Here is a 24,042-nt window from a genome sequence, read left to right on the forward strand (position 1 = left end):
AGACATGACAGACAATTCGAGTTATTTGTACGAATCTAGCATGAAAATCCATCTGACCACGCAGGAACAAGAACAAGAGAAGAACAACCTGCTCCAGCCGTAGACTCACTCTGTTTTCTTCAAAGGAAATTCTGCTTTCAGTTATGGATCCTTTTACCAGCTGAAAATGAAAAGTGAAATTACAACTCCATACTAAATATATGGATTGAACAACATCACATCTTGCTTCTCTTGTTCCTCCGGTTTCTTCTGCTATAGATCATCACAGACCAGCTTGCTGCTGAACACTGTGCTGTGTGCAGTGGACTGATGTTCGGGTGTCTGAGGACTCTGGTTTCTAAATATGATGTAAAGACAGAAAACATGAACGATATTTAATCAGAGCTGTCCGTGGTTTTCCTCTCTCACACACCACAGTATTAGCAGCCTTTACTGGAAGCTTCTTTAAGACAGACCACCACTTGACTGAGGCAGTGCTTTATTTTATCGGGAGGAGATGATCAGTTAAAGGAGACATCTTTCTATCTTTGGGCTCGGGGGGAACAGAACTTAGAAACAGAGATGATCTTTAGTGTTTAACCTAGTATCCTTAATCACATTTCTCTCCAGATCTTGATGTCTCTGAGGTCGCAGCAAAGTCACCCGTTTGAAGTGGGTTTTACAACATGACTTCATTGATTAGGGCAGCCTTTTTCTTGGGAGAGGGAATTTAATTGGAAGACAGAGACATGATTAGGTGAAGTGCTGATTAAATGAGAGGACCAAAACCATGTAGCCTGTCTCTGTTTTACTTCCCAACATCCGATCATAATCAGGGGCTCTGGTGATAAAGGCAATTACATGACTTCAACAAGCAGAGGACAACAATGGAGCCAATGGAGGAACAGAATAATTAGACCTAATTGTCTATGCACATGACTGCATTAGGACATACGCAGCCAAAAACACAGCAGGGTAATACTTTCATGTTCTGTTTCCAGTACTCATGACAGCATTGAGTTTGCACTGGCCCGTCCCTTTGACCTCTTCTTTGTTTCTGAGAGAAAACCTATAAGATCAGTTCTGTGCAAAATGGAAAAGAGGGAATATTGTGTTAAGCAAGATCGCAGCCATACGAGCTATAATCAGTGAGCTCTGCTTTAAGTCATAAGTGATCCAGTCGGTGGTATGTAGAGAGCTACTCAATGTCTTTGTAGTCAATTCTGCCATGTGAGAAATGAAGAAATGAATGTCCTCCTTGAGTACAAACAACTGTCTCTCTAAAGGCTGTAAGTCCTCTCAGAATAGAGCGTAACTAATGAGACAAAATTACCTGAATATTGTTTGTTTTTTTAGAGATTTAAAGGATTGCAAGTGTGAAGGCCTCATCGTATCACCAGAAGAACATCTTGCCTGCATCAAGCTGAGCCGTCTGCACACCTTAAGCTGTGTTTCGCTGACCTCTGGTGGTGATATAACGACACAGTCCGACATGAGTGTGCTTCAATTATCTGCAACAACGGTCCTTTCAGATTTAACACTTTATAATAACTACACACTATGAAGCATTAAAGTATGAGTAAACACTTAATTCATCATTTATAAAGCATTGTTCCTACATTAATAATTCATTAGTAAGCAGTTCATAACAACAGTTATAAATGTTTTATTCTTGATCAATAAGCCCGTCTATTATGTGTTTCATTATTGCGTTTTCATACTTTATAAATTATGGATTCCCCATTTGTAAATGAAGTATTATATATTTTACAAACCAATTATTAAGGAGTTGTAGATGATTAATAACATCATTTATAAAGTGTTAATAACTTATTTAGATGTACATTATTCATGCATTTATATATATAATGGTTAGGGACTATGTTAATATATGCTTTATAAACGCATATTAATACTGCAATTCATGATAAATTCATGATTTATTAAGGTAGTTACTACTTGTTCGTAAAGTATTTTGTGTGTCCTCATCTAAAGTGAGGACTATTTATGCCTTACAAAGCATTTATTAAGTATTTTGTGTGACCTCATCTAAAGTGAGGACTATTTATGCCTTATGAAGCATTTATTAAGTGTTTTGTGTGACCTCATCTAAAGTGAGGACTATTTATGCCTTATAAAGCATTTATAAATGACATTGAAAGGCCAGCAGTGCCTCAAAACACATCGTTTTTGAACAGAACAGGCAAATAGACACAACACAAAGTGATCAAAAACATATTAATATTTATTGCAAGATGCAAACAATATACTGTTAAATACAAACCTCTCAGCCATTAATTCATGTAAGAAACAAACAAAGACATTCTCCTTCAGGAGAACATGGCTGCATACAAAACATTTGTAAATATACGACTGGAGCCAACCAGTAGCTTTGCATATTAGTTTACATTTACTTATTAAATTATTCATTTGTGTGTGTGTGTGTGTGTGTGTGTGTGTGTGTGTGTGTGTGTGTGTGTGTGTGTGTGTCCTTATCATATCTCAAACTTGGGTGTATGGGGACCCCAAGGAGTGCAGCATCGAATGTGCTGCGCTTTGGCCAGATGGTGGTGCTATAAAAACAAACTTTACGTTTTGGCCTTTTACTGTTGAACTGTAAGTCACTCGTTTGCGTCAAGATTTTCTGCAATTTTTCACGGCTCATCAGTTAATACAGCAGCGTCCTGTGGAACACACTTTTCTTCGTGAGGTGCACCGACGATCAAACAAAAGGTATTTTTCTCGGGGAAATTCCACATGAGGAGTAGCTGCGAAAACCGTGTCTAAATACGCTTCTGGCCCTCGTACACAGGCACGAGAAATAGCAACTTTAACAGTGTCATAGTTGGTGCCATGCTGGTCCAGTTCTGACTCATGCATGTGCATATGGGCTTATAAGGGGTTAGGTGCGACTGGAATGTAACTAAGTACATTCCCACTCTGCATAATAAGTATCTTGACGTGTGGTATAGTAGAGAGTTCCCAGAGCCTCTGAGCATGTGCCCGTTCAGAATGCACATTACTCTCTACTGGAAGTGCTGCTTGCAGTGTTTTTGAGAAACAAGCATCAGGTTGGTTGTAACGTTGGTATATTCAGCTTTCAGAGGCAAAAGTGAACTGCAGTCAATGAGCTTATTGAGTTTATACTGTGCAAACAGTACATAACACATATATTCAAATATCACAAAAATGGCAGTATTTAAGAATATTATATATTTCTATAACATGCTGTTGTTATATAGTTTTGTACCATAAAGTATTGTTCTATATCTATCTTCTATCTATATAACTATTATTAATATTCAGTCTTGTGACAGTGCTAACAACTGCACAAACACAAATCTCCCAGATTATTATATTTCTTTCTTTCTTTGTGTTTTGTATACGCTTCGTAATTTTGAATAAATATTTTATTGTGAGGAAATAAGGGTGATTCCTTATTCATTTACATACTACAGTTTCACAAAACATAATTCCCTTTTTTAGTTGTTCTTTTTAATACTTGGCATAAACAAACTGAAAATAGCATATGTCGCTTGAATCTTTCTCTGGGCTGCATAGTTGTAATTCATATTGTAACTATTGCTGCCAGTGCTTACCTTCCCCCACCCTGATCAGCTTCACCTGTTCCTAATCCACCCCCCCCCCCCCTCCTCCTGCCGAAAGTATTTAGTCTGTGGAAAGGTCCAGAAATGACCTCCTAACGTCTATTCCGAAGCAGTGTTCCGTGACCTCGATGGAAACGTCATGAGGCCAAGGAGAGATGAGAAGGAGAATTCATTGAGTTTTATAAACTTAGTTCGGGAACAGGGGCCACGCCCCGAAGTATTTAAGCACAACGAACCTGTTCACATCCTCCACATGTCGTGTGATTCCCGAGAAAAAAAATCAAAACCTCAACCGCTTACCTTGGAACATGGACCTGGAGCGCACCCTCACTCCTTCTGACAACGACCTGTTCGAAGAAGATCAGCTAATTCCAGCAGTCCCGAAGACCATCCACGTTCCTCGTGGCTCTTGACATGTAGCCACTCATTAGCCCACCTTTCCCCATATTCAGAATCAGTCCAATCTACTCGGAAATATTCAGGAAAAAAGAGACTCATCATAGAGCTCTCATGCCCCCACGGCTCCACCGTCCCAGGCATCACCAGCCTAATCCCCAGCCAGGAGTACTCGATGCAGTACACCACAATTGTTCACGCCGCATCCGTCCTCCACCTCGCAGGTCAAGGTGCCTGGTTGTCTAAGGCAGACGTCACCAGCGCCTTCAAAGTACTTCCCATCCACCTTGACTACTGGCACCTCTTCGGTGTCCTCTGAAGGGTGCTTATTACTTTGCAGTGCACCTGACCTTTGGGTGCAAGAGCAGCCCAAACATTTTTGATTGCCTATCCGAAGCACTCTGCTGTATCCTGACAAATAGTCATCAGCATGACTCCCATTAGTTTATGACTATATGAAAGTAATGATTGAACCTGTGTAAGATAGGCGTATCGTTTGTTTTCATGGACGACCGAATGGTGCGTCACTTTAAATGTTGCCGCTATAAGGAATTGTGAGGCGGCATTATCTTCTGTCCTTTGGTAACGGAAGGTCCAATGTATCGTATGCTGAAGGAAGGAAGGAATTCAAACAGCTCTTATCATGGCGGTTACTTATACACTTCCGGGTCATTTCACTTTTTTACTTCCTCATAAAATGTGTTCACCTTTGTCTCCATTTCTTCTTAGTACCTCCGTGTCTAGCGTTTGTGTTTCTGTGATCAAAATCTGTGATCTTGGTAATCTGCTCTTTGACCTGTTGTTGGATTTGTTCGCCTGTTCCGACTGCCTGTACTGAACCTCTGCAAGTAAAGACGGCTTTTTGAAACTGTCCTGGTCTTGAGTGCCGCTTTTCAGTCCTTGCCTCAGTGGTGGCTTCGGCCCAAACAGTTAAATGTGCAATGTGTGAACCAAAAACTGAACTTGTCAAACCTGTTAAAACTTAACATTAGATTTCTATCTATATGCTTTGAAGAAGATATTAAACAACATGACAACACTTTCAAATAGTTCCCTTGTTTATTATCAGCAATTAGTCAAATACATATAAACAAACAGTAGGAAAAGGAGAGTTCATCAGCGACTTTGTTTTTCAATAGGTTATCAATATCGCTCTTAGCACACACACATTCACGCCTCCAGTTTTTTTTTTTTTATTTTTTTTTTTGCATAACAATTTGTGCAGTAAAAAAAGGAAACACGTTATGGTACATGAGCAATAGATAAATAAAAAAAAGAAATATTTAGCACGTTATTTACAACTCATATTCCAAGAGATATAAATGAAACATTCCATCAACTTACTAGCAACAAACTCCACAGAATATTAAACTGCCATTCTCTGGCAATGATATGACGTCTCATAAGGATAAATAATGTCGTGTTCAGTTTGCGTGGCTGAACTTTGAGCTTTAAAGCTCTTGTCAATAAATACAGTGATTCTTGTAAATTATTCTACTGAACAGTTTCTTTCCTGGTGTATTATGGGCCATCAATAACAAATCAATAACTTGAATGTATTTTTGCAGACTTGACATATTGGTGTAAAAGAAAACAAAAAACCTGTTGATGACTCAAACCTGGTGGCTTAACATCATGTCTGGGATGTCCCAGAGACCAAACCTGATTTGGGCACTTCCTGTCAAAAATGGCCAACAAAGTGTCAATTCCAAGGCAACATTCATGTGGCATCCAAGACACCCAAGTGTACTGTGGGACATTTGAATCAAGAATGATGGACAACTAGTAACCAAAGTAACAGGTCAATGGGAAGTGTTATTTCTAAATACCCTGTGATGAACACTATGTCCAGGCTGCTAACAAGAACAAACAGTGGAATTTGTTTCTGCTTCCATTATTTAAAAAGCTAAATACCTGGAAAACACAATGGGATCGCGTTTTATTTCCTGACATTACAAGTTGACACGGATCAGTGAATTGCTCCATTAAAAGAAATCTCTGACCCACAAAACATATTGGGATACATGGGATAAATCTAACTATTTAGTAAGAAATCTATCTCTGTGTGTGTTCGTGTGTGTGTGTGTGTGTGTGTGTGTGTGTGTGTGTGTGCTGAGCGGTCGTGTCCTGAGGAGTATAGAGAGGAGAGTCGTCTTCAGTGTTTGACAAATATTTACCAAGTAAGTGATGATAAAACACGGATACAATTGCATTGATTGCACAAAGAGGGGACACCCTGAAGCGATTGTGCGGTAGCCCGAAGCATTCAAGTGTTCACTGAAAGAGATGAATTTTCCATTGGCCAATACACCACAGAGCCGTGGATGGGCTTAATGAATTCATTTCATTAGAACCGCACGTCAAAGTCAAAAACGAAAAAAAGGACGTCAACAGTGAGGTCTGAGCTCCAGAGGAGTAAAGTGGACCAGAAAGAGAACGAACGGACAATTTTAATGCAAAAAGAACTGAGTCCCTTCTTTGTTGGTCCTCTCTTTGGTCCACTTTCAAAAGACAGAGTTTGGTTTGTTTAAAAAAGACTATATGCGGAAAAAACACCCTTAGAAAGTACGTGTTGTCATCCCCATTTATCATGTCTAAACTACAAACACACACACACACACACACACACACACAAGACAGAGAGAATGTGGAAATAGATTGAGGCAGAGAGATGCAGCCAGGAGGAGACTGTAGCCAGGAGTGGGCAGGTTTAAACGTGGTCCAGCGATTGATCGTATCAACTAGTTGGTTTGAAAACCTTGGGTTTTATGGTGGAAGGGGTTTCTATGTATCTTCTGCAGTCTGAGTTGATGACAGAAATGTCAATCATCAAGAATTTACAAAAGTAAAAGATCATGATCTTAAGCCACAGTCAAACAATCGTCAGGCAGAGTTTGTAATGTAGCTGTACATACTAGAAAGGTCAAATTGAGACCACCGAAAAAATCCTATTTACATTGAGTCCCATCGTATCACACATAAGAGGTAATAGAAGAAAAATATTAACAAACATATGAGTTCCATTTGCAAAAAAAGTCTACTTTTTTACATTTCTAGCACAAGACTGTACACCATCTTGTATTGAGAGAGGCAGTTTCCTATGGCGAAGCTAGACATAAGTACATATCATGCAGCACTAATATAGTGCAAAATGATGCCTGAAAACGGAGAAGGGAGAGGCAGGCAGAAGAGATGATGGCTCTGGGAACCACTACGCTTTTGTTCTCCGGTTTGCTTTCTTTGCAAGATGGACCCAGGCCACAGGAACACAGACGCGTCTGAATGTTTGATGGGAGATGATTCCACTCAGCTGTGACAAAATCAACAAAAGGACAGATGGAGATTTGTGCTTTCAGAGCAAAATCTTTGTTTTGGGGCGACCCTCTCCGATGAGCGTGGTTTGGATGTTACCGGCAGTAGTGGATGGCAGAGAAGCAAAGGCAAACTTTCAGAAGAAGATAAAAAATTCATGAAGGCTCTTGTGAAACAAAGTATCAAAATGGAAATTAGAAAAAAAGAGGACGGCAACATCAAGGCTTGCTAATGGACATGGATTCTGGTTCTTGAACTTTGAGGTTTCTCTTTCTGTCAGAATCATCTTCCCAGGGTGAAGGATGAACAACGCCCAGCGGCAGCCCTGACATCAAGGCTTTCCATAGCAGCCCTGTGCGTCCTGCAGTAGGACGAATGTCTGTAGGTCACTGTGGTCGGCAGGAAGACTTCTACATGTCGGCGTCTCCGTCGTAAGCCAGAGTCAGCGGCTTCAGTCTGTTGTTCATCTGCCGTCGCTGTGGCTTCTTTGGCTTTTTGCTACAGAGCAAACAAACAACAGGTTTAGATGATGTGATCCCGACCATTCACCTGCAGCTCTGTTTCAACCTTTCCCAACAAGTGTGTGAACTTTGAATTGTGAATTCTATTCATTTCACTAAAGCTTGTCTCGCATAAGTAGATCTTCACAGCACTGTATCCACGCGAAAGAAAGGTCTGGCTCAACACATCATCATTCTGGTGTATGGGTAAAAATGATATTTGTTGTTATGACAGTTATGACAGTTTTATGGTCTGCCTACATTATGGTTAAGGCTCCGTAGGCACAATCACTACTTGAATGGGGTTAGAGAACAATTGTTCTCACATAACAACTTTGCACTACGTCTGCTTTTGTTTCCGGCAGAAAACAATGGCTGCTCTTATTATTACCCAGCATACCTACAAAAAGTAATGCACCATAATGCATTTATAATTGTCAGCCGGGATGTTGTCAGCCAAGTAATTGTCAGCTGGGATGTGCAGGGACAGCTGAGGAAGTCAGCTGACTGGATGTAAGGAGTGAACAAACACAGGACTTTCACCCAGCAGACTAGTTATGTCCTGTGTGAAGTTAAGCTGACTTCATTTACCAGAGTTTTGTTACGTAAATATACTTAACTAACCCCAGTGACGTAGGGTAACAGGCACACAATAGTTATTTTTACCACAGCCACCATCTTTTCCTGAACCTAATTAAGTAGTTTTGTTGCCTAAATTAACCTAAAAACTAAGTAAACCTAATTTGGAAGTTTATTTTGAAAAAAGACTGTATACACGTCCAAACTGATAAACTGTAGAGGGGAACCTGGAGCATCATCGTTTGAAGAATAGGGCCACTGACCAAGCATCAGTGTTTGACGAGGAATGTGTATTATCAGAGTCTGAATGGCTCATGCAGCTCAGGGTTGTGGGAGCTAGAGTCTATTCCAGCTGGAGATGGAATCAACAAACCACTTTGCTGATTGAGATTGTTTTGTTGAGTTCAGTGTAAAGAGTGGTAGAGACTGGCATTTCTTTGTTTTTCATGCTGAGTGATCACGTTCAAACCTACATCAATAAGTCATTGTGTCACATCTCATCAGAACGCTCGGCTTAGTAGTAAGTTCAGTTTGTTTCAAAATGTTGATTCGGTTCAGTAGAAAACTAGGCCGAGCTCTGTCTACAAGCTGCCTGTATAATGTGTTGGCAACATTTGTTCAGTATTTTGTTCAGTATTTTTCTAAATGGTTTTATCCCTTTGAACTGATGAAAATAGAAATGGACGAGAATGACTGAGTGTCTACATGAAATGTGTACAAGGGACCACAAGATGGCAGCAGAGGAGGAATTTTACAATTATGTATGTCTTGCAAATTGGCACGCGCTTAGTTTGGAAAGCCCTTTGTATTCTTAATGTTGAACAGTGAGAGCCACTCAGGGCAGCAGCTATCATTAAAGGACTATTTCATCACTACTCACCCATGGTACCTTGAATTCTAGAAGAAAACTTTGTATTTCTTGCATGCCTCCACGGTGAACCAACAATCAAAAAACGGAGAAAAGTCTTGCTGATTGGAAGTCAATATGTTTAACAAGAGCAAAACTACATCAAAATATCGCTTAATCCATCAAGACTTTTCTCTGTTTTTGGATTCTCGGTTCACTGTGGAGGCTAGAACAATAAGGTTCCTATAAGAATTGAAAGGGTGAATAATTGATTTAAATACGGTGATTTTGTGGGTAAAGTGTTCCTTTTAGGACACTACATTTGTGCTCACTATATTTAATCTGTCAATTTGGGTTTGAGTTTAAACAACCTGGGAAGATTACTAACACAAGTGGGTTTTAAATATATTAAATATCTAAACATAAATAAATAATTAAATATCAAATTGGTTCATTCCACAACTTTTAGACTCAATATATTCAAATTTGACAGATATGAATCTAAAGTGCAGAGCTGGAGTTGGGATGTGGTTAGCATAGCTTAGTCTTCACTTGTACGGACACCAAAACCAAACACCTGTGCACTTCTGCACTGGCTTCACTTTTCAGAGGTTTCCCCTGGGTTCAGACATAATTTCAGATTAAAGTGGTAACTTCTATAAATTATAAAAATCATAAAAAAGAGCCAACCTATGAGTTTGTATTTACATTAAAAGCCTTGGCGTTCTGTGGTGTGTTTGATGGAGGCTGGACTCACCTCCAGGAAGTGATCCACTGAAATGAGTGAACAGAATGTGTCCGGGCACACATGAATGTCAGGCACGGTGAGTTACTGCACGGTGAGTTACCGGAGTGAGGTGGGGCCCTGACTAAGTAATGAGAGTTTCAAAGGGTGGTGGTGGGGGGGGTGGCAGTGACTGCTGCTGTGGTTGTTGGGATGGTGAGGGCTGTTGGAGCAGTGCCGGATATTGCTGCTGCTGCTGCTGCGGCTGCTGTTGTTGGAGTTGGCTGTTTCGCTGTAACTCGTCGTGCTCTAGTTTTTCACAGGCGGGACAGGTGTAAGGCACCGTGAGGCTGTTTGGGTCCGTCCAGTAAACGCCGTCTGAGGGGGACTTGGAGCTCGACTTGCAGCGAAGGCAACAACCACAATAGCTGAGCAGGTGAGTATGAGGGTGGAGATGGAGAGAGAAAAGCAGGAAATGAAGGGACAAAAGATGAGGGAACTCAAAGTCAAATTAAACAAAATGGAAAAACAAGCAGTGATGTAATGAAGGCCACACATCTTATTTGCAGGAACAGTTTTTTGGCTTACTCAAATATTCATCCCTGATGGGCCTTAAAGAGCCACCCGCTCACATCAGATTGATGCTGCACTCCATACAGGGATTAAGCCTCGGACTATATATATGTATATATATATGTATATATATATGTATATATATATATAAAGCAGAAATGAAGTAATTTCTTTCCCTCTCATCATGATCTCCATTACATCACTGAATAGAGGTGAATGATGGCGTGAATGGTACCCGTGTGATGATAGGAACAGTAGAGACAGACAGTGATAACATGTAAGTGCTGCTATACGTTACCATGCTAAGTATGTCATGGAGATTATGAAGACGAGCAGAACAAACGCTCCTGCTGCTACTCCATACACCCAGGTCTTCAGCTTCCCATCTAGACAGATACACATGCTCATTGTTAATGCACTGCAGGGACACGTTGTGTCACATTCACTGCCTTCTTTGAGCTGAAGGGGGCAGTAGAGTTACACACATTTATCTTCTGCTCCACTTCAGTGAGGAAATAACTGAATGATCAATGTAACAGAAGCCTACACAGATCAAGCAAACATAACAACGCCTTTAACACCAGTGCTGTTGAATGTGTTGTTATACTGAAACACCTTTAAATATACATATGATGTGGTAATGAGAACAGATAGAGGAGTTGGGTATTTCACTTTGCACTATTTGATGAGGTAAGTTAGAACTATTTAGATAAGCTTATAGCTGTAAATGTCTGTTTTTGTCTTTTATATAATAAACTAATGATTGTATATCTTTGTCTTTCCTTCTCTTTTCATCTGGTATGTTTCTTCCTTTCTTTCCACTTTACATTTGTTCAGCTCTATTTCCTGTGCCCGCCTTCTTTTCTTACTTCCTCTTCCCATCCTCCCCCTCTCTTCTTTCTTTCCTTCTTATGGTTCTTTTCTTTTGTCTTTATCTTGGATTTGCTTCTTTATTCATTCATTCATTTCCTATTTGTTTATTTCCTTTTTACCCCTTTACTTCCCCCCTCTCCCCTTTCATTCCTTCTTTCCTTGTATTTCTTCCTTTCCTTCTCCATTCCCTGATTTCCTTTTTTCTTCCCTTCATCATTTATAGCTGTTTTTCTTCTTTTCCACCGGTACCCCTCCTTCATTCATCATGTCCTTTCTCCCTGTCTTTACCCCTCCTCCCACCTCTCCTGTTATAGCACTAGTTTGGATACATTGTAATGTTGTACAGGTTTTAAGTGATTTTTGTCTCAGTATGTTGTCTCAGTATAATTCATCTATTCTTATCATATGTGGCCTCATCTTAAAAATCCACAGTCATCACATCATCCAACATGATATATACAGCAGCTGCTCAGATGTCACAGACTGTTACCTGGGCCGAAGGGCTGCAGGAACCAGGTGCGTCCGGCCCTGCCCGGTGAGCTGGCTGCAGGCTGAGTGGGGTTGAAGCCTCGGATGGTCTTGACGTCGGCCTTGTTGTCACCTGCAGTGGGGATCTCCAGCACTGGGATGACTGTACACTGGTCCAGCAGGTCGTCAGACGTCATCACCTCAGTGTAGCCATCCTCACAGCCACACACTCCGGCCTGACACAAGAAGGAGGTTTAAAACGATGACATGGACAAAGTCACCGGAACCCAAAAGTTCTGCAGCCACCTTTGATATATATATATATATATATATATATATATACGATATACCATTACTTATCACACGTATCACACAACTCCTTCACTTTTTATAATGGCCACTAAAGCTCCCTGCGGATACAAGTTCAATTTCATGCAACAAGAGCGAATACCTGTGAAAAAATACAAAGACAACATGAATGCTACAGAAATGTAGTAAATAAGCCGACACAGGCGAAATAAACAAGAGTGGATGAAGTGAAGCCACAGGGCAAGAACATATTGTGAAGCTGTGTAGCCTTCTGCTGTTTAACATCTGTCGACCCGTCTTGCTGCTCCTTGAATGCCATTCTATTTGATCTTTTTACCAGTATGTCTCTTGTAAACTCGGTTGGTGTGACACCAATTTCATCTTTTATTCCTTTTTCTTGATTTCTTTCCCATGTTCCCATAACTGACTTTGTCACTTATATTGTATTTGTGTTTCCACTGTTTTCCTCCCTGGTGTTTGTGATGTGCTCTCATTGAATACTGATTATTTGTGTTGTTCTAATTACAAACATTTTGACAAAGACAACTGCAAAACATGTTAAAAACGGATTAAAGCATCTAGGGCAGCTGACAAGAAACCTCTCAGAAGGAGACATTTGTCTTGATGTTAGAATTCTTTTGATACCAGTAACTAAGACCCGAACTGGGACCTAAGTCTAAGTCTGATAAGGTATTGCCTTGGGTCTCAGGTCTCTATCGGATCACATCTGTAAAAGGTGTGGATCCAGGCCAGGTCCAGGACTCTGCTTGGGGCCCGTGCAGAACTGTGATGGGTCGACTTGATTTTGGCCCATGTCTGAATGTCTTCAGCTCCTGTTCTTTTTTTGAAACTGAATCTATGTATGTGACATTTAAATAGGTTTCCCATGGGTCCATGCCATCTATTTGATTGGCACAAGCTTGGAGTCTTTGCCAACTTAAGGGTCTATTTTCTCAGATATTTATGGGACAAAAAAAACATTGCAAAACTCCTGTAGGCCTTATGGAAGGAATAGAATCACACTACCCTCTAAGATGAATTGGTATTTAGAAAAGGGGGTCTGAGCTGATGGCAAACAATGTATAGGCTGTTTGTCTAAATGTTAAAATTAAATTACATACAGCATCTTCAACAAACCATGTGTGATAATCTGCACAATCTCATTATAAAATCATCTCAGTGACAGTGGTGCTGTTTGTTGCTGCTGTCTGTTTTGACAGGGTATGTGTTTAATTGTGTAGAGTGGTGTGTGTGTGTGTGTGTGTGTGTGTGTGTGTGTGTGTGTGTATGTGCAGGGAAGCCACCCCTCCTCCACATCTCTCTCTCTCGGGCTGGTTCTATTCATCACCCTGCAGGGGGTCCCTGGCTCCCCAACAATCTCTGGGGGATAATCGGCCCCCAGAAATCCCCACCGCGCAAACAGTAGGTCCAACAGCAGACTGAGTAGGAAATGAGGAAATGATCATTTATATATCCTTAGTGGCAAACAAAGGAAGAGCAGTGTGGTTCAGCAGCGTGTTCTGGTTTTATTTATATCTGGCTTTAGTCTCTGGAGGGTGCTGCTGTAATGTTCATTCATACACATCCTCCCTTCCTCCAGATATCTCCATCCCCAGCTTCCTTCTAGCAACCACATCTCCGGATCGTACAACTACACGCTAAAACAAACACAATGCATCTTGTGTTCTGTAAAGTGCCTCGTGGTTACGCTGGGAAAACCTCACCCTCACTACGCATGGGTATTATTTTACCATATGAATGCCAAAATGATATCTCATATGAGCAATACTTGAGTTTGGAGAGTATAGTTGTGATGTACATTTTTACTAAGCAACCATCCAGGAACTCTGCCTGAATAGAATGATTTATACAACAATATAACTCACAGCTTAGTGAGAAATGTGAGCCTGTTTCTTTACAACTGGTCGGTCTTAGCAAGGAATAACTGACCTTAGCTACAATAATTGTAATACATAATGATTAATACATCACTTGAATACAAAATTAGCTACAGCTATGCAGCATCTCTATGAGGCTAAATATTAATTATTATACTGTTACTAGCAGCAAAATGCCTGGTTGTTGCATGTTAGGTTGTCAGAATCGATATTCTCAAGTTCTACAGAATTCCGACAGGACGCCGGCCATTTCAGAGCAACAGGTGTCTCAGTGTAACAAGTAACCGTGTCAGCAGAACACGGTTACTTGTTAACCACTATCAGTAGTTTCTAATAGTAACTTATGGAAAAAGTTGGCGTAGATCAGCGGTTCCCAAACTTTTTAGGCCACGCACCCCCTTCTACATCCCGACCGGGTTCACGCACCCCCAATCCCTCACACCTTAAAAAAAAAAAAGCAACAGAGCCTATTTATAGCCGCATAAAAATCGGACCAATTAGAGAACAGTTTGCTCGCGCGTGGCGTTTGCTTCCAAGATAAAAAACACAAAAAAACACAAAAAATCTTCCTGCACCGTGTCTTCGAAAAGGTAACGGACGTACACCAGAAGATTGGCCCTGGCATGCTTGGTGTTCAGGTGGCGACGTAAATAAGAGGGCTTCAGACAGCTGTTAGCCAGAACCTCACTGCACACCACGCACTGTGGCTTTGGGCAATCTGCATTGCCAATCCAAGTGAAGCCCAGAACCAGATCATTTTCATCATATTTCCTCTTTTTTCACCTTGACTCCGCGATGGGCCTATGTGCTCCCGATTTGTCTGTGCTATCCCTTCCTCCTTTTCGGTCTCCTCCGTCTCATCTTTCTCTGACTCCCGTTCGATCTCCCGGTCTCTCCCCAACGCACCTCTCCGTTTCTCTCGCCTCCGATTCCTCTCTCTCTCTCTCTCTCTCTCTCTCTCTCTCTCTCTCTCTCTCTCTCTCTCTCTCTCTCTCTCTCTCTCTCTCTCTCTCTGTCCCTCTCCTCTTTTATGACTGATAGCTTCAGATGTCCCACCTGACAGTTACCCCGATTTCAGCCAGTTTATCATATTTGCATGAATGTTGCTGAATGAATGAAGTTAGCTGTTAGCTGACGTTAGCTGCACAAGCTAGGCTAGCTGAAGTGCATTTATTTATTAAATTGTAAGTTATAATTTTAAATTTAAATCTTACAAAGGGAATTTTTATAATTCATGTTTTTATTTTGTGAAAAATCCCACTTCAATTTTTTAAAATTATATTTAATAATTATTACACCATTAGACCACCATTACATTTTTCCTCTTGCGCACCCCCTAGAGGCAGCTCGCGCACCCCCAGGGGTGCGCGCATCACACTTTGGGAATCCCTGGCGTAGATAATAAACACAGATGAGTTTTTACATAAAATGCATTGAAGGCTTTTACCAACACTTCTACATGTTCTGTTCATGTTTTCAACAGCTGCCGTCACAAGTAGTGCAAAATGCAACAGGGAGGTAAGCGCTGCTGCAAGCTAGTAACCTGTTGACTTCCACTCAGCCATGAATGCTTGTGTTTCTGGCTCCCATTTTAAAACTCAATAAAGTCAGAACTCTGAGTCTGTGTGATGGTGTTTGACGTTCTGTACAGGACCACAGATAACGTAGTTGGAAGCATCTAGCGTCTTGTATGCTCACTGGTGTAACGTCACCATTAGGTCTCTCTACCGAATACATGTATATATCTGGCCACTACATATTGGGCCACTTGCTAATGTCAAAGTGAGCTGAAGCTGATGCAAATGCAGGTCTTGCAGGTATTTGGTCATAAAACAAAAGCTTGACCTGATGATGGTGCTTCATGAAATGTACACTGTACTTGTATAGCGCCTTTCTAGTCTTCCGAGCACTGAAAGCGCATTAACACTACATGTCATCCACCCATTCGCACACTCATGGCAGGGGCTACCATGCAACTTAGGGTTAAGTGTCCAAGGAAACAACGACATGGACTGCAGGAGCCAGGGTTCACACTGCCAATCTTCTGCTTTAAAGACAACCCACTCCTCTAAGCCACAGCCGGCCGAAACAGGGTTGAAAAAACGGTCAAATTCACTCCTCCAATACCTTATTACCACCAGTCCTTCTAAAACCAGATTACCCTCCAGTGTGAGCTAAGCATTCCACTTCAGAATGAACTGGTGTGACAATCATGGGAAGCACACTTGGTTTGTGGCTATCCAATATTTCACCCCCTCCGTATATGTATATACGTATATATATATATATATATATATATATATATATATATATACATACTGTATATATATATATATACAGTGCTGTGAAAAAGTATACTTCACAGTACTGGTTTCTTATTTTTTTGCATATTTGTCACACTTAAATGTTTCAGATCATGAAACTAATTTTAATATTAGACAAAGATAACCCGAGTAAATACAAAATGCAGTGGACCGGTCCAGGTAGTCTGGTGCTGTGAGTGAACCGGTGCCCAGCTTGAGAGCTCCTGTGTGTCGCTGAATGTGTGCATTTCTGACTGAAAGATAACATCTTCTGCCTCCATTTATCCATTCGCTACAATATGTTGGATTCATGTTAATGTGTATTTAAAGACATTTCAATTTGTCGGAAAAAATTGGGGGGAAAAAAAATATGAAAAATTGTCAAATCAACCAAACATTTCACGACCCCCCTGCAGTACCTCTGCTCTAAAGGATAAGTGTAAGGCATAGCTCATAGATGTATTTTTTATTTTTTTATTTCAGTGTATTCTGAGTTTGAAAGCAGGTTTTCTCTGCTTTGCTGATATGAATTGCCTGAAAACAACATTAGCAGCTGCTCTTTAACCTGCAGCGCTTCAGTCCGGGTGTGCTAAGAGAGGATAATGGGAGAAGCTTAACAACTGGTGGCAACACCGAGTGAGTTAGATTATTCTATTTCCAGTCCTCTATTTTTTTCTCTCTTTTCTACTCCTTCTTCTCTGTTTCCTCCTCTCCAGATGCTTTCATCCCAACAGGGTGCCTGGGGCTCAATCTGTCATTCAGCACCCCTTCTCACAGCCATATTGGAGGTCTACAGACACGGGGCTTTGAACTGCTGATTTATTTCTAACATGGTGGAAAGAAGTCGGATAGACATTTCTGTGTCGTGTTTTCACTGGGAAACGTATCTTGCACTGTAACAGTTGCAGTAGGACGTGTATGCCAGAATCAGCATTGGTTGTTTTGTTAAATTCTCCCGAAGGCTACTGAGCAAGCAAGCAAAGATAAACATGTTTGTTCAGATTAACGGAACTGACTCTTCAGTGTTTGAGTGTAGGCCAAAGACAAAAGACTTCCTGGTGTCACATTAAGTTAACATTTGGGAAGAAATCCACTTGATCAAGGCTATGATGTGTGTTTGAGTGTGTGGTAGGGGTAGAAATGAGAGGGCAATTCATGATGCCATACTATACTATCATGATAACAATGGTATCACGATACAGTTTCAAAGAATTTGAGATGAAACAATTTGCAACAAAGTGCATAGCCTTAGCCTAGTATTAGCTTAGTGCCTCTTTAATACACAGACAGACACACACGGACTACTATGGTCCATGTCTACTTGTGCCATCGTTCCGTCATTCCATCATTCATGCCAGAAAGCAGAACAGTACTGGGGTTCAAATGTTTAGAGGAATTATTAACAGCGATGCCTCTCTAAAATCGTATTGATCTAAATTGACAACTCCTTCATTAGGGTTTAAAAGTGAAAACAACAATGTGCTGCTTCTTAAACCTGTTTTGTTACAAAATGGAAATGATTCTGATCAAGTAATGAAATGCGAGGCCGGAGGTCTGTTGGTGTTGGACGTTGGCCGTTTAAAGCTCCTGCATTTTTCATAGTAATATCTACATTAGTGTAATGATAATGTAATGCAAGAGGAAGTAATAATGTACATTCCTGTATTGATATTTTGTGGGAGGAGTGTGGAGGATCAGCGCTGATGCCACACAAGAGGGGCTGGATCTGTCTCGGCATTAACAGTTTATACACCTGGGAGACACCAGGAAAGCAAAAGATGGTCAGAAGCAAAGATGCCAAGAGACTGAAGGCATTAAGAGACGTCAACAGGTGAAGAGATGTCAAGAGACGTCAAAAGATGCTGAGAGACTGCAAGAGAAGCCAAAGGTACCAAAAAACACCAAGATAGACACCACAAGAAGCCAAACTCCATTTATCATTTACACTCAATCCCTGCTCAAACAGCTTCACTGGGAATAACATCCAGGGCAGCAACGCTGAAGAGTGGATCTCATCTCTCCAAAACTCACCTCTGTGCACAGGGAGCGAGGCTTGGTGCAGGGGGGGTCACAGGATCGGTCAGCCATCGGCTTAGCTGTCACTGGGCATCCACCTGCTAAGCAAAGGCCAAATGGTCAAACTCAAGTGTCAGAGGTTGACAGCTGGTGTTTCTTTCACTATACAAGATGTAAGAAACAGTGTCAGATGTTTTACTTGTGGTCAATCAATAACACATGAACAGGAACCATTGTGGCCCAGTTTTCCAACTGCTTTCCATTTCAGTTTGTTGAGCTGGAGGCGGTTAGTGTTACAAGCAGCATCTCCGTTCCTGTCTCTCTCACATTTAGCTCATTACAATGATACTTACAATGAGTCGTGGCCCTGGAATCATTTGATAATTGGCTTAGTTTGAAAAATACCAACAATTCCACTCAAATCCCAAGACTGATTAAGACACTTGCTTTTAATTCATCCTTTGGTAGACACATGAAGCCTGAGAGTATAGTCATCAAGAAGTGATTTAATACCCATGAAATATTATTTATTTCCCCCTTTAACTGACGATTCAGTGCATTGAAACTGAGACCTTGCAATTGTGGACTATGGTTTTGAAGCCTCAAATTTGTGATTTTGGCCGTCGCCATCTTTGCAACCAGATGTGACACGAGAGGGTGGAGCTAAGTACAACCAAACACTGAAACATTTTTAGGTGACCAAAATGGTACAATTAACTTTCATGAACTGAAAACGCACTGCGAAATGGTTAAACTTCTAAGACAAAAACATGGGCCAACTTCCAGACCGGACAACACTGTAGAAGAGACTTATCAACCACGAGTTAGCCCCGCCCTGAAGCATACCCTGCTTTGTTGTCTATTTCTAAATCTTCTAAATGGACCATCATTTAGAAAAAGGAACATCATGCTGTATTGAAGAAGACTTGAAACTAGAGATTAAAACCATGAACTCATGTTTACTGAGTGACAAGTCGGGTCATTTCCTCATAGACTTCTATCCAACCAGAGGAGTCGCCCCCTGATAACGAGTAGAAAGAATGCAAGTTAAGGCACCTTTTCAGAACACAATGTTCAGGTTCAGGTTGTACCCTATGTGGGATAAGGAGTGTGTATTCCCACTGCGGATAAAATAAGCTGGATGACCGAGACAGACAGTGCTGACACTGATCCAACCAGCAGACACTCACGTCCTCCAAATACATGGTAATCTATCAGAGCTTCTTGAATATTTATTAGGTGGCATGCCCGCAAAGAGAGCTCAGTATGAATATTCATGAGGGGAATACCACTGCTTGCAAGGAAACATTTACAAGAAGGAAAAATATGCAGTGTGCCAATCAAAGTAGGCGCACATAGGCACACCATCTGGAGCAGTGGGTGCGCTGACGGTCCATGTTCACTTAAACTCAGGGCTCAGGGAGTGTTAGATGCTCAGCGAGCCCAGAAATATGAGATGGCTCCAGGCCTGGATGAAGCATGAGTGGTAAATAAAAGCAGATGGCCTAAAGAGAGGAATCCGTTTTTCCAGATAGCCCTTCAAATCTAATGCCATATCAGATGAGAAATGATGCTTTGAGGAACTGGGAACAATGTTATCAGCGCTGAGTTTAACCCTGACATGTGATGGACAATGAGATTAAATGTTGACGGTGGCCCTGCTATGGATTAAAACCTCATCTGCTTACAGTTTCCTGGGATTTAGTGTCAAGAAATGCTTAGGAAGCTGTCTGGGATTCTGACGCTCCAGAGGAGACGGTTTTAAGTAACCCTATCTACATTATCACCTCGCCACGCAAATTGCAACACCTCATGTGTCAGAGCTGTGTTAAGCGCAGCTTAACCCATTATGGTCACATCCATGCTATTTGACTCGATTCAAGGCCACAGGCTGGTCTACACAGGCTGTTTAATACTCACAATGTCAGGGGTCTGATTTCACATGGATAGATCTGAATCGTCAGACTGTAGACATCTCATTTCATTGGTTGCAAAATACTGTCTAATTTTTGATGGTCTTGTGTTGAACTAGATGGATGAATTGAGAATATTGTAAAGCAAAAAGAAAATGATGAAAAATATCACATTCATTCATTTAAAATGGCATTTCCCCTTTAAGGGGAGGGATATTTTATTTATTATTATTATTTATTTTTGCTGATTGGAGGGTGGTCTAAAGATTTTGGATAGCAGTATAGGTTCGTTTAAGTTTTTGTGCAAAACTAAGACTGGCTAACACTACAGCGTGGTCTACTTTACATAAACCAAGTTCTAATTCCAGTTCACAATAGCCATCAACAATTTCACATAGAGGTACATTATGCTTACCTGTGACATTTAGTCCATCTGAGCGCTGACACCAGACTTGGCGAGATGAACCCCTCCATAGTCCAGTCTTCCACTTGTATTCAAAACACTGACCCTCTGCAAGAAGAGCATGATCATGACTTTGTTAAAAGCTTTAATAACAATGTAGCTTATAGGCCAACTATAATTCTATAATATGCCCAACCCAGTCGCCAGAAAAGATAGTCCTGATGGACAGGTGGCTCCTTGCATGGCAGCCCCTGCCATCAGTGTATGAATGGGTGTGAATGGGTGAATGATGACATGTAGTGTTAAAGCTTTGAGTGGTCAGAATACTAGAGTTCAAGTCCATTTATCATCCATTTTACCATTATTTAGGTTTAGATGAAACTACTTGGTTACAGTTAGAAAAAAGATCATGTTTGTGTTGAAATAATAACACAACAACGTAATGTAACAACAGAACTAGTTAAGATAAATAACAACTGTCCTGACGGACTTTGTTTTGTGGTGTTACATAACAAGCATTACAACGTTACGTAACAAGCTTAAAGTCAGAGCTTACTGTTGGTTTCACACGGGACACAAACAGCGGTCTCCTGGGTGAAAGTCCTGTGTTTGTTTGACCCATCGATCACCACTCCCATCCTTCCTTTGAGGACTTGTTCACTTATTATATTGTTATTATACCACGTCAATTTCAATAACAGCCTCTGGATATACTACCTTTTTTCCATGCGACAGGGCTGAATATGCTTCTGTGAATCACTTTATTGTCATTTTGAGTTCCAGCAGGACTCTGCCAGACTGACCTGTACACGGCCGAGCCTCCAGCTCCTGTTCTGGACACTGCAGCAGGTTCTCTGGATCCTGGGCCACCACGGCTCGGGATCGGACCTGGACCGAGCCGAAACCCAGGTCATCCCCGCTCACGCAGCTTAGCTGGCACGGGCTCCAAACAGTCCAGTCCGTCAGGTAGCACTCTCCTACAGATCGTACAGGGAGTTGAGAAACCAAAACTCTAAATCCCCATGCTGCATTTAGAGGAACATTACTGATTTTGCTAACGCTAAAGCAGGTACATTTGGTGGGGCCATAATTAATGCATCAAACACCCTTGCTACCATTCTTTTTACACTTGACAATTTCATAAATTGAATTAACTGGACTGTCCTGTACTGGTTTATACAATCAATTCCAATTGCTTCTACTTTGCTCACCATTAAGTCACTCTTCAGCCACTTTCAATAAATATAAAACAATAGATTATTGACATTGTAAACAGTAAAAACAGTAAAACAGTAAAAGTTTGGCAAAAAAAGAAAATTACTCTGATCTTTCAGAGCTTTCAACTGCATCGCATCGTCACAGTGAGACAAGAGAGCTACTTCCATGATAACTGAGCCACTGACGGAGATGTGGTTGAAGGCATAAAAAGTAATAAGTGAACCTTGAGTTCTCTAAATTCATTACTACCAGGAAACTTCCTGCAGATGTTTCATAATAAAAGCAGAAAGGGATTTTAGACTTTTAATGTATAAATCATTTGAGGGAAACGTTGCGTTTCATTGACCGTAGCTTAACAGCGACACGGAAGCTATTACTGTTATAAAGAGAAACTGAGAGCAGCAGAATGGTGACCATGACAGTGTGTTGCTGTACTGTGGGAACGTATGAAGTTAATTTATCAAGACAACAGCCCAAAGAGTGAGGAAGTGTTGCGTTTGCTTTGACAACTAAACAGGAGCCGATCAGGAAACGTGGAGGTTTACTAAAATATAGAATATGCTTATAAAGCAGGGCCGTTCGACAATAGGCCTATTTCAAATCAAGGTCTGATTTTAATGGCACTTCACATAACATGCGTCTAGTTGTGCCAATTTTCCAAATTTGAACTGGAAAGCCTCCAATCAGCACTTGAGCCACACAAGTACTTTGAGGACTAGAAGATTGGTTGTCATTACGAAGTGTGTTTTTACCCTGAACCGTGAGATGTTTGAAAGCTGAGGCAAAACAGGAAAACTGGACGATTTTGTATCTTTAAAACTCCTGCAATCTTAAAGATATCATAGAAGATATGAGACATTTCATTCAGGTACAGGTGTACCCATTCAAATATCAACTTCACTTACTTGCAGTGGAAGGTTGTGTGGTGGGACAAAGGTCAATAAAAGCATGACCCATTCTTCATTAATATTACCTGCCCATTCTTAGCAAAGAGAAGATTCTCTGTAAAATAGGTTACACTGTTCCCTTTGTGATGTCAAGGCAGATTTGAGCATATTCCTGCACATTCAATTAATCACAAATCCAGCAGTCCAAAAGAAAAATCATTTGATAAAAAATCAAAGTGTAAAATCACATTTTCTGTCTATTAAACTAGTTTTCCATCAACGTGAATGGATGTCAGAATGGACACAGGAACCAGATCAGAGAGTCCTCTCTGACCTTGTGGTCTTCACTAAGCCACTTAACTTGATTACACACACGCAATCCAAGCTGGAGTATCCACATGCACACACACACACTTGAATAAATGCTATTCACACACTGCAGCTGCTGTAACCACAGACAGTTTTCTTTTTACAGCAACTTGGTAGCAGCTGAGAGGTTTTCCTACATTTGCCCCCCTGTGAAAACCTAGAATAAGCATTATTGGTGCTATTAGAGATATTGAATACGGTTCTATGTTGATGTTGTCTTACCAGTATACAACATCATACTGTCTGAGCCTGGATGACACTGTCATTTCAACCTTGAATTAGTCACTCCCTGATTGTTTTAGAATCTGGTCACCTTTCTGCCTTTTTTGGCTTTCCGTTCATAATAAAATGAGACAAATCAATGGTGCCTTTCTCTTTTTGTTAACATTGTTGAGGATGTGGTTGTCTTGTTTGTAATAAGCTTTAATGGAATTGTTACAACCTCCCTGATCATCTTACTGCGGAGTACTTTTTAGCAATGTTGCCGCATTCCAGTTCAATTTTTATTTTATTTTCCCCAAATGTACAAGAGACCAAAGTTGTAATCATTTTGAATAATCCCTCAGAATAAGCAAGGCCAGCTTTGTTGTCTGGGGGAAGGATTGCTGCAGGGATGATACCTGTCAACTTTGTTTCACTATTCACTATTCATGTATGTATTCCTACCTGGACAGGGTACAGTGCAGGGCTCCTGCAGGACGATGTGGGCGTCTCCGTCCACCGAGGGCTCCAGATCTCCACACAGCTCATCATCCACCAGGCTGCTCTCCTGCTGACCTGAACCGTCCGACACAAAGCACGACACGTTCCTGAAGCGCAGTCCTTCTCCACACCTCGCCCCCTGATGAAACATAAAACACATATATG

General features: G+C 41.0%; 1 protein-coding gene across 1 annotated transcript in view; it reads right to left on the reverse strand.

Annotated features, from left to right (window-relative positions):
- Positions 1-7,705: 7,705 nt before the first annotated feature.
- thsd7aa (thrombospondin, type I, domain containing 7Aa) overlaps positions 7,706-24,042 on the reverse strand; it is a 172,232-nt gene continuing 155,895 nt past the window's right edge. The window contains exons 23-29 of the mRNA XM_076106377.1: positions 23,842-24,016; positions 21,505-21,678; positions 20,714-20,809; positions 18,401-18,483; positions 11,882-12,095; positions 10,817-10,904; positions 7,706-7,793 (exon numbers count right to left, since the gene is read on the reverse strand). Coding sequence (XP_075962492.1) covers positions 7,706-7,793; positions 10,817-10,904; positions 11,882-12,095; positions 18,401-18,483; positions 20,714-20,809; positions 21,505-21,678; positions 23,842-24,016 — 918 coding nt within the window. The remainder of the gene's footprint in view (positions 7,794-10,816; positions 10,905-11,881; positions 12,096-18,400; positions 18,484-20,713; positions 20,810-21,504; positions 21,679-23,841; positions 24,017-24,042) is intronic.

This window comes from Anarhichas minor, unplaced genomic scaffold, assembly GCF_050575085.1.
Source record: "Anarhichas minor isolate MPS153535 unplaced genomic scaffold, ASM5057508v1 ptg000033l, whole genome shotgun sequence".
NCBI lineage: Eukaryota > Metazoa > Chordata > Actinopteri > Perciformes > Anarhichadidae > Anarhichas > Anarhichas minor.